This window comes from Sinocyclocheilus grahami, unplaced genomic scaffold, assembly GCF_001515645.1.
Source record: "Sinocyclocheilus grahami isolate Dianchi unplaced genomic scaffold, SAMN03320097.WGS_v1.1 scaffold300.1, whole genome shotgun sequence".
Classification (NCBI taxonomy): domain Eukaryota; kingdom Metazoa; phylum Chordata; class Actinopteri; order Cypriniformes; family Cyprinidae; genus Sinocyclocheilus; species Sinocyclocheilus grahami.
The window spans coordinates 1,307,736-1,319,400 of NW_015505479.1; the positions used below are offsets into that span (position 1 = coordinate 1,307,736).

The 11,665-nt window shown below is 38.6% G+C and overlaps 2 protein-coding genes across 2 annotated transcripts in view; both read right to left on the reverse strand.

The window, feature by feature from the left end:
- Positions 1-4,016: 4,016 nt before the first annotated feature.
- Positions 4,017-4,709, reverse strand: LOC107601149 (carbonic anhydrase 2-like). Its single transcript, XM_016293205.1, has 3 exons — positions 4,701-4,709; positions 4,320-4,475; positions 4,017-4,223 (listed from the first exon to the last, which is right to left on the reverse strand). Exons 1-3 carry the CDS (start codon positions 4,707-4,709, stop codon positions 4,137-4,139), a joined length of 252 nt encoding a protein of 83 aa, XP_016148691.1. The 3' UTR covers positions 4,017-4,136.
- Positions 4,710-5,139: 430 nt separating this feature from the next.
- LOC107601150 (sodium/potassium/calcium exchanger 3) overlaps positions 5,140-11,665 on the reverse strand; it is a 14,162-nt gene continuing 7,636 nt past the window's right edge. The window contains exons 7-14 of the mRNA XM_016293206.1: positions 10,685-10,827; positions 10,403-10,563; positions 9,520-9,739; positions 8,604-8,770; positions 8,342-8,456; positions 7,367-7,479; positions 7,211-7,276; positions 5,140-5,448 (exon numbers count right to left, since the gene is read on the reverse strand). Of these exons, the coding sequence (XP_016148692.1) occupies positions 5,338-5,448; positions 7,211-7,276; positions 7,367-7,479; positions 8,342-8,456; positions 8,604-8,770; positions 9,520-9,739; positions 10,403-10,563; positions 10,685-10,827 (1,096 nt within the window). The 3' untranslated portion in view covers positions 5,140-5,337. The remainder of the gene's footprint in view (positions 5,449-7,210; positions 7,277-7,366; positions 7,480-8,341; positions 8,457-8,603; positions 8,771-9,519; positions 9,740-10,402; positions 10,564-10,684; positions 10,828-11,665) is intronic.

The following is an 11,665-nucleotide window of genomic DNA, read 5'->3' on the forward strand; positions in this document are numbered from 1 at the left end:
AGTACAATTAAAACAATAAATAAATAAACAAGTAATCAGAGTACAGTTACTTTTATGATGGACTACATGCTGACATTTTACATTATTATCAGTCAACAGCAATACATTAATTTGTAAATTATTGATGAGTTGTCTGTTTGGTTAACCATCATGTGATGTGTCATTCCAAATAATGTCTTATATCCACAGCAAAAGTTAACTAGTAAAATTTCATAGTCAGCTATACTAGTTTACTTTTGTGTGCGGAATACTGATTGATTCTTAAATGGATAGTTCACCCAAAACTTAATCACAAAAGGAGATATTTTGAGTAATGGTAACCAAATACTTTTGGAGACCATTGACTGTCATTGAATGGACAAAATAATGACTCAAAATATTTTCTTTTATGTTCCACCAAAGAAAGCAAGTCATACAGGTTTGGTTCGTACGTCATACAGGGTGAGTAAATAATGACAGAAGTTCTCTAAATTACTCTATAATTCACAAATGAGTGATTGGATTTTCATTAGAACATGCAATAATTAAAGAAACAATTTATTGTTTGTGCAGTAGTTTAAGGAATATATTTCTTTTTGGTCTTTTTTGTATTTTGTCAGAATGATACAATATAATATTGCTCTCTGGAGAAAGCAATACTATGGATAGAGGACTCATACTTTAGCTGGAAGCAACAGTTTGAAGTTAAAAACGTCCTGATGGATTTGTTTCTTACATACACGCAGCTTTTGGCTTCTCAAGATGTTAACTGATGGACTGGAGTGGTGTGGATTGCTTGTGGATTATTGTGATGTTTTTATCAGCTGTTTGGACTCTCATTCTGACGGCACCCATTCACTGCAGAGCATCCATTGCTGAACAAGTGATGAAATGCTACAGATCTGATAATGAAATACACCGCATACATAGGCTGCAATATTGTGAACGCAGACTGGCAGAGTAATGCAAACTGTGAAACGTCCCAGTGCTGTTATACTCTCTATTGGTGCTCTTGCAATGCAGCTCAGCCAATCAGAACACAGCAAGAGGACTACCCTTGTAAAAAAAAAAAAGATGTAAAGAAGAAATTGTTTTCAGTGTGCATTTGTAGTGTACTTCAAATCTTAAAAGCATATTTTTGAAAAACTGCTTGCAGATAATATAATATTAGTGAAATAAAAGGCCACTTAAGTTACTTAAAGTTACGTGTAAAATATTCTATAACAACCAGTTACAAACCTCTTTTTAAAAACATCCCAAAAAAAGAAAAAACTCAAAAATACAATCACATTAAATTACTACTACAGGCAAACCTGTGTTGTTGTTTAAATATATATTCATAAATCGCTAAAAGACCTATTATGTTTCTACAAATATCCCCACACGTACATGAATAATCAAAGACAAATAATCAGTCTCTATAAAGTATTGCTACAGTCAGTGCAAACAGATTAAAGACAGAATTACCACAACGGGATACTTGGTCAATAACTACAGGAAATAAATAATATTATATAACCAGTGCTATTACATAATCTGATTACAAAATTAAGTACTTGTAATTAGAGTACAATTAAAACAATAAATAAATAAACAAGTAATCAGAGTACAGTTACTTTTATGATGGACTACATGCTGACATTTTACATTATTATCAGTCAACAGCAATACATTAATTTGTAAATTATTGATGAGTTGTCTGTTTGGTTAACCATCATGTGATGTGTCATTCCAAATAATGTCTTATATCCACAGCAAAAGTTAACTAGTAAAATTTAATAGTCAGCTATACTAGTTTACTTTTGTGTGCGGAATACTGATTGATTCTTAAATGGATAGTTCACCCAAAACTTAATCACAAAAGGAGATATTTTGAGTAATGGTAACCAAATACTTTTGGAGACCATTGACTGTCATTGAATGGACAAAATAATGACTCAAAATATTTTCTTTTATGTTCCACCAAAGAAAGCAAGTCATACAGGTTTGGTTCGTACGTCATACAGGGTGAGTAAATAATGACAGAAGTTCTCTAAATTACTCTATAATTCACAAATGAGTGATTGGATTTTCATTAGAACATGCAATAATTAAAGAAACAATTTATTGTTTGTGCAGTAGTTTAAGGAATATATTTCTTTTTGGTCTTTTTTGTATTTTGTCAGAATGATACAATATAATATTGCTCTCTGGAGAAAGCAATACTATGGATAGAGGACTCATACTTTAGCTGGAAGCAACAGTTTGAAGTTAAAAACGTCCTGATGGATTTGTTTCTTACATACACGCAGCTTTTGGCTTCTCAAGATGTTAACTGATGGACTGGAGTGGTGTGGATTGCTTGTGGATTATTGTGATGTTTTTATCAGCTGTTTGGACTCTCATTCTGACGGCACCCATTCACTGCAGAGCATCCATTGCTGAACAAGTGATGAAATGCTACAGATCTGATAATGAAATACACCGCATACATAGGCTGCAATATTGTGAACGCAGACTGGCAGAGTAATGCAAACTGTGAAACGTCCCAGTGCTGTTATACTCTCTATTGGTGCTCTTGCAATGCAGCTCAGCCAATCAGAACACAGCAAGAGGACTACCCTTGTAAAAAAAAAAGATGTAAAGAAGAAATTGTTTTCAGTGTGCATTTGTAGTGTACTTCAAATCTTAAAAGCATATTTTTTAAAAACTGCTTGCAGATAATATAATATTAGTGAGATAAAAGGCCACTTAAGTTACTTAAAGTTACTTTCATGACTGTTTCTGGACACACTTAAGTACACTTTTAAAATGGGACTGTAATAATGTCAAATTTACTTTTAAATTATTGTTTTAATAATCTTTTGTTGTATTTTAAAGAAGTAGCCTTATTTTGATGTGTTGACTAACATATTAAAGTACATGTAAAGTACTTGATTATAATTTTTAACTTAATGTTATTCAACATTGCATTTAAAGTTTATATATATATATATATAAACATACTTTACATTTTAAAATAAATTAAATTATAGTTATTTACTTCAAAGTTGAATTTTCAGTAGCCATTACTTTAGTCTTGAGTGTCACATGATCCTTGATCTAATATGTTGATTTGGTGCTCTTCCTTATTATCAGTGTTGGAAACATTTGTGCTGCTTGAAACTGTGATATATATCTGATATGGTAAATGGAAAAGAACAGCATTTATTTGAAATAAAAATCTTGTTACATTATAAATGTCTTTGCTGTCCTCTTTATACAGTTTACTGTAACTTTGCTGATTAAAAGCTGATAAATAATTCCTGTAAGTGTAGTGCATGCAGCACAAATCTGGGGATAAAATTACCTCTATAGTGTTTTGAATCCACAGTAGGATTTCAGTTGTGTTCAATGTTGTCAAAATGTGCACATTCTGTTTGACTGAAACTAACACTGAGCTGAACCCGTCATTATAAAAGGATTCTTTCATTATAAAAAGAGTTCTGCTTACTCAATCAGACACTTTTAAACATAGATAAATCCCCAGATAACAGCACACACTGGTATTGTGTACATATTTATGTGTGTTATATGTGTGTGTGCGTGCGAGTGAGTGTGTGTGTCTGAAATTTTTGACATTGTGGGGACCGGCCTGCAGTCTTTATGAGATAAAAAAAAATATATTAAAAGTAGTAAATTACGTTTATCTGTAAGTGTAACAATGCAAACAGGTTTTCTGTAAGGGGTAGGTTTAGGTTTTAGGGTTGGGTTAGGGCAGGGGTAGGCAAGTTCGGTCCTAGAGAGCAGCAGTCCTGCAGAGTTCAGCTCCAACCCTAATCAAACACACCTGAACAAGCCAATCAATGTCTTCAGGATTACTAAGGCTATAGGCAGGTGAGTTTTGTTTTCAGGGTTGGAGCTGAACTCTGCAGAACTGCGGCTCTCTAGGACCGAACTTGCCTACCCCTGGGTTAGGGGATAGAGAATATCGTTTAGTCAGTATAAAAGTAATAGAAGTCTATAGAAAGTCCCCGCAATTCACAGAAACAAACGTATGTGTACACACACACAAATCATTTATTTATGCAAAATCAGTTAAAGAAACCAGACATGCAATCATGTCAGCAGATGAGATCATTTCTGACCAGATTCACTGTCACCACCAGCATACTGGGATACTGTGGACTATCCCTAATTTACATCAATACCAATGACTTTGATTCAGCGGGAGTGCTTCCCACATCCATCTCCCTCCACAACCATTCATTTTCATAAACCGACATCTGTCAATAACCAGATGATGGTCATGACAAACACTAGCAATTCAGTTAATAAATAAGGTTAATAAAGTGAAAGAAAACCAAAAACCTGCAACTCACCTGCTTCTCAGACACATAAATAGGTTCTTTCAGCAAAATCCATGTGACGCTCTCATACAGTGGAGGAGTTGTGAGAGAGCCTGGGTACGTCCAGTACTCCAGACTGTTCGGCAGGAGGCACTTCGGGTTAAAGCCCTTAAAATCAGTAACACTTCCCTACAAGAAAAAAAAAACAAGCATAAAGTTATTGAACTGTAATGCAGAGCTTTAGGAAATAAAGATGCTCTGAACATGGCTGTAACCGCAATACACAGAAGAAATATATATATATATATATATATATATATATATATATATATATATATATATATATTCAATGTACTAGATTGCAACTTCATCATTATAAATGTGTAATTACAAATATATTTAAATACTTCAAACTTCAACCATATTTGAAAGACAGACAAAATTCTGAAATTACATATAAAGATGTGCTTCAGTAATACTTAAGCAGGTCAAAAACACTCTAAATTTCAGCTAATTGCATTTAAAATAAATTTAAACTGCAACACAGTTTCATTAATTGCAAATAACATTCAATTAAGTGTCCAAAAACATTACATTCAGTTCACACTTAAGTATATTAAAGTATGTTACTTCCATAATAATAAATAAATAAATGTACTTATTTTTCACAAGGGTAAAACATGCCAAGAAGAATTACTGAAGTCATAAGCAGCTAAACAGTGTCTGACTGTAATTTTTCAGCATTCTTGTAAGTCATCAGCATCCTGGGTTGACTGAAGAGAGAAACCATTATATTATACAGTAAACCTTCCAGCTTGAAGCTGTGCTTAATTAGTCATTCAAAAGCCTTATCAGTTCTTGCTGTGGACAGAACAATGGACTGACTGGATCCTGAAAACCATTCTGAGGTTGCTTCTGTAGAGCACACAATTTCCTCTTGCTGCTACACTGTACGCAGGCATGAAATCAGCCAAGATTTAGTACCTGATCTACAGTAAAAGCACTTTAATAATGAAACTAAAACAAGAACGCACTGAAGAGTGTGGCACTTCTAGAGCTGACCGAAGAGGATGGAGCAGAGCAGAAAGATGGAGTAAAGAAGCATGAGACCAAGACCTAGTCTCCGATCCAGCTTCCAGCCATTCAGATGGACACTCAGGACCTACAAAACACACAAACACATACACACACACACACACACACACAGAGTCAACATGGACACTAACAGCATTGTGCTCAGCTGACTTCGCCACTCCCCAGCAGCCTTCAGCGTCTGCAGCAGCTGTCGTCTTCCGGTCCCCTGCTGCCATCCGGCGATTTCTATCAGAGCAAATTTCTAAGAGTAAATTTTCTCTTGGCGTTGTTGCAAATGCCATGCCATTACTGCCGCTGACGGTGCGTTTTATGCCGCCCATGCTGAAGCTGCACTCACTGAGACGTCATGTCCTCATTGTGAGGATATGAGTCTCGCCTCTCTGCGCTTGTGGATAGCTTTCTTTTCAGAAAGCGACTCCGCCCCTCGCGCCCTCCCGCTTTTTTCCTCCCAGGAGCCTGTGAGGGAAAAGTAGCGGGGCAGAGGAACTCAGCGCTCAGTGATAAGTGAGCCCACGCCGGCTGAGCCCCCGCGTGCCTCACTCTCTCCACATAGAGAGGTTCTTCCCGTCCTTTTCTCTCACCCGGACCAGCGTCCCTCTGCGGCTGCGAGCGATCTGGTCTTTTTCGGTGGGAGCGAGTGTGACGTTATGGACGACAGCATGTCTCTGGCGGCTTCAGATGCGAAGGAGCTGTCGGACTCGTCTCACGACCCTGCCCCCCTGCCGTCTGAAGAGCCCAGCGCAACCAGCACGGACCATGCTGAACTGTTCCACGTCCTGTCTAAAGCTGTGGAGGAGCTGGGCTTGGAGTGGTCTCCGCCAGAGGAGCCCACCCATAGCTGCCTGGATGAGTAGTTCTTGCCAGGGCGCCATCAAGCCCCTCGACAACGAGCTTCACCATTCTTCCCAGAGGTCCACGACGAGATCACCAGATCTTGGCGCACCCCCTACTCGGCCCGCCTACGTGCCTTCTCTTCGTCCGCCCTCACATCGGTCGACGGCACTGTAGAAAAAGGGTACGACAGACCACCTCCCCTGGATGAGTCAGTGGCCGCGCATCTCTGCCCGCCCACGGCCATCGGCTGGAAGGCAAAGGTCGCCCACCCATCCAAGCCATGTAGGACGACTTCAGCTCTCGCTGGACGAGCCTATTCGACAGCTGGACAAGCGGCATCGGCACGTCACTCCATGGCGGTCCTCCAGGTCGTTCGGGCCAAACTGCTCCGCTGCATGGACGAGTCCGGCCCAGACCCGGCAGCTTTTAAGGAGCTGTGCAGCGAGACCGACCTGGCTTTGCATGCCACCGAGATGACGGTTCAGGCGATCGGCAGATCCATGGCCAGCCTAGTGGTGCTCAAACGCCACCTATGGGTGACCCTTACGAATATCAAGGATGTGGATAAGGTCCCCTTCCTCGACTCCCCGGTCTCCCCCACTGGCCTGTTTGGTTCTGCAGTCGAGGGTTTCGCCAAACGCTTCACTACTGCACAGAAGTCGTCCCAGGCAATGCGACACTTCTTTCCAAAGCGCTCCAGTTCTGCAGCTGCTTCCAGTCGCCCCAAGACAGTGTCGACTCAGCATCCCGCAAAGCCCGCACCTCCAGCGCCACTAGCTTTTAAGCCATTCCCTAAACGCCAGGGACCCCGGCCCAAGATGGCGCTGGACCCGGCGCCTCAGGCGTCATCCTGATCTGCGGTACAGGAAGAGGAAGGGGCCAAGTCTTGCCACAGCCGGACCACCGCCCAAGCAGCCTCTGTTGTGCCTCCAAGCACCCCGACCAAATATGGTGTATGTTCTTGTATATAGTGATTATGGGTATGCATTACTCACCGTGAGGAAGACTGATGCGAGCAGCAGGATGACAGAATAGACCAGGCCTTTATTATTGATGAATACCTGACAAAAGACAGAGAGCAGTCAGAGGAAAGCATCAGCAGGGACACTGCATCTACACTGGACGAACAATAAAATAAGTCAAACGCTCACTGCTGAGCCATGATCTACTACTAGCGTCCTCAGAGCCCAGGGGAAGCCCAGTCCCAGCAGGATGTCAAAGATATTGCTGCCTATGGAGTTTGACACTGCCATGTCCCCCATTCCTGAGACACAATATACAACCAGAATGTAATGCATTTTACAAATATAATGCTAAAACCAGCTAGTAACATGTTGAAAGAAACATCAAAATGTTGAAACATGCTAGCAACATGCTTAAACATGCAAAAATGCTAGCAATGTTCAAAAACATGTTAGCGATGTGTTAAAACAGGCTAGCAAAATTCTAAAACATGTTATCAATGTTCTTAAACATGCCAGCAACGTGTTAAAACATGCTGTAAAACTGCTTAAACATGCTAGCAACATTCTAAAACAATGAAATCAAAATGCTAACAACATTCTGAGATAAACTAACTGCATAAAACATGCTAACAATCTATTGACTATCTGGCCTTAAAACCTTCAAAATTGTACCTTTTTAAAGTACTTTAAACAATTTAAAATTTAAAACCTTTAGACTTAATCTTCAAACTTCAACCCCCGGTTTCACAGACAAGGCTTAAACCTAGTCCCAGACTAAAATCTAAGTCTGAGCTGTTTCAAAATTACTTAAATGTCCTAATTGAACTATGGCCTAATCCTGGCTTAGTCTAAGCCCTGTCTGTGAAACCAGGCCCAAGATTTTAAAACTACTTTAAACGTCACCAGGCTTTCTCAAGCCAACACCAAAGTTTGTCTTGACATTTTTTTAATAATCTAGTTTAAACTAATCATGAATTTCTTTGAATTTCATTTATTTAAATTCTCTGTCCTTAATTTTGCATCCTTTCTGCTACCTCAGGTCAAATTCAGACATTGAATTAGAATTTCAAAGACATTCTTTGTATTAGGCAACAAATATGATATTAAAGATAATAAAAGCATGCATACAAACAATTTATTGTGCATATAAAGGTTACACACCTTGGCGGGCGACGATGAGGCTCGCCATGCAGTCAGGTACACTAGTGCCAGCAGCCAGGAAAGTGATTCCCATGATGTAATCAGGAATACCAAGTGTGTAGCTGATGATGGTGACCTGCAAAACATGCCACATAATGACAAAAATCAGCATAATTGACCAACTAATGGAATGAGAAGAGAGTAAAGATAAAAGAAGATAAAGAAGAAGGTATATTTGGTACAAATATCATATATTTAATATTTAATTTGGATCTTTCCTTACCATCCACACCATGAGGTAGGAAAAAATAGCAATCCAAATGGTTGAAGCAATGAAGGTGACCATGAACCAGCGATGCCAACGTGGCAAAACACAGTTAGGCACTGTGTAATACAGCAGAACAGCCAGCGGCCAGGACACAAGCCACTTCAGACGCGCACAGTAGCCAGCTAATGCACACAGAGACTAAATAACCACTAAATATTCTCAAAACACTATTTTGATTACTTCTGAATGCATTTTGTATGTGTATATATATATAAAATATGTGTGTGTGTGTGTGTGTTTAATTACTGAGATAAACAATAGGTCCTATCTTAAAGGAATAGTTCACCCCCCCCCCCCCCAAAAAAAAAACTAAGCCACTGCAGTGAATGGGTGCCGTCAGAATGAGAGTCCAAACAGCTGATAAAAACATCACAATAATCCACAAGTAATCTACACCACTCCAGTCCACACGCAGCTTTTGTCTTCTCACGACGTTAACTGATGGACTGGAGTGGTGTGGATTATTTGTGGATTACTGTGATGTTTTTATCAGCTGTTTGGACTCTCATTCTGACGGCACCCATTCACTGCAGAGCATCCACTGGTGAGCAAGTGATGTAATGCTACATTTCTCCAAATCTGTTCCCATGAAGAAACAAACTCATCTACATCTTGGATGGCCATTTTAATTTTTGGGTTTAACTCTTCCTTTAATGTGAAGCAGCTTTAAAATAATCTGTATTGTATGAAGCACTATATAAATAAATGTGACTCAGTTTGACTTGACATTACATACAGTTGTATACATGTTAGATATATGTAACTAAGATTCTCTAGGCCTACCAAAAGCTGCAAAATAAACCAATAACGGAAACTTTCTGCATGCTATTAACAGTAATTATTTGAATCTGATCTGGTTTCATGCACTAACCAGGAAAATGGAGAGGTTTGAACATTTCGTCCCCGTCCTCATCCTCTTCTTCAGGCTGAGAGTTTTCCACCTCCACCTTCACTCCTTTCTTACCATCCGTCGTTTCTGTGTCCTCAGGTGTCTGCTGTGCTTCAAGACTTCCTCCGTTTACTATCCCTCTAGAGCCGAATGTCTTCACTGAGGTCCTGCTCATCTTATCCTCCCGGAGCAGTCTTTGTCTCTGAAATGAGGAATTGACATTCTGGTGTGTCATTAGTGCCAGTGCCAGTCACCATCATACAGGGTTATTCAAAATCTAATTTTGAACTGAATTAGTAGTATCCTGTAAAACTTGCTCCAATGATGTTTCATTCATAACTTAAAAAATATTAGTGTATTTACAAGTTTTGTGACTAAAAACTACATTGTTAATATTGACAAACTGTCCTATTTATTCTATATGATATATAGAACATATGATACGCATGATAAAAACAATTTATTAGACATTTTTGTCTTCAGTACTATCAAAACAATTAACATCCATCAAGTTAAACAGAGATTTTGTAAACCAGCACAACAAATGTCTACCACATTATTTTTATATATCTGAAAATAATCTAAAAATAATAGATTTTTATTACAACACTCAAAAAAAAAAACACTTGCTAGTAAATTTTGCAATTAATTACAAAGAAACAGCAAGTAATATTGAATTAAACATGAAGTAGAAAGACTCAAATATAAGTATTTTCTCATCAAACATACTCTAATAATGTTAACAATCATGCACCCTCTTTACTACCTTAATTCAATTGAATCGGAATTTAAAGGACATTCTCTGTATTATGTAACATTAAAAAATAATAATAATTAAAAATAAAAGAGTGATGCTGGAGTTCACCTCACTGATGAGCATGCGTCCGGCCATAGTGAGACGGGTGCGTGGAGAGAAATGTGGTGTGATCATGAGACGCAGTCCAGCCTCTGGGAATGAGAGCTGGTGTGGCCTCAAGATAAGCAGCTCATCCACCATCACCACTGGAGACTCCTGTCCTGAACCTGCTGGAGCTCAGAACAAATCCAAAAACCGCTTCTGCTTCAGGACCCAGATTCTACGCATGATACAAGAACCAATGCATTTCATGCAAAACCAAAGCAATTCAAAACATGCATGCATGAGTACCTTTCCTCAGCAGCACCACGGAGGTGTTGCCGTTTGTTTCCGCTTCATCAGCCTCTTTATCTCTGGACGTTTGTCTCCTGACACAACATTGGCCCGGACTGCCACATGATCTCTGGACAAAGCTGGCGATCTGACTGTTAAACCTGCCAAAGAGATTAGTGCAAAATATTTTTTTCATGCCTTTTGGACGACGGTGCACTATTTCATGCTTTTCATCCTCAGAAAGATATTTCTTCCTCCCCATATTGCATGAAAACTGTGTGTTAATGATGTGGAACAACCTCAAGTAGGTAAAGTAGGTTTTCCATTTACTTAAGAAGACCTGGCAAACTATTGAACAAACCTGTTTGAGACTGATACCGGTTATCTAAAAAGACGAGAAATAAAACATACAAACTTTTAAAATACAAAAATCTGAATGCTTGTTTTCAATTGCAATTAATCATTTGATACAATGCACTTATTGTGTAGATGCATGTTTTTACATTGCACTTATACCTTTCTTTAATTACTTATGTAATTAATTGATTAATTTACATATATAGTTACACTGTCAACCCTACCCCTTAAACCTAACTAGACCACTACACACACACACACACACACACTGTACATACATACAATCTTCTTGTATAATTTTAGCACCCTCTAGTGGGACAGTTTTTTTTTAAAATCAGTATATACAGTGGGTACGGAAAGTATTCAGACCCCCTTACATTTTTCACTCTTTGTTATATTGCAGCCATTTGCTAAAATTATTTAAGTTAATTTTTTTTCCTCATTAATGTACACACAGCACACCATATTGACAGAAAAACACAGAATTGTTGACATTTTTGCAGATTTATTAAAAAAGAAAAACTGAAATATCACATGGTCCTAAGTATTCAGACCCTTTGCTCAGTATTTAGTAGAAGCACCCTTTTGATCTAATACAGCCATGAGTCTTATTGGGAAAGATGCAACAAGTTTTTCACACAT

Bases quoted from the DNA above. Each gene is read 5' to 3' on its own strand.
- LOC107601149 (XM_016293205.1), bottom strand. The intron at 4,224-4,319 runs GTGAGTTGCAGG...GGTTATTGACAG, and splicing joins TTTATGTGTCTGAGAAGCAG to ATGTCGGTTTATGAAAATGA.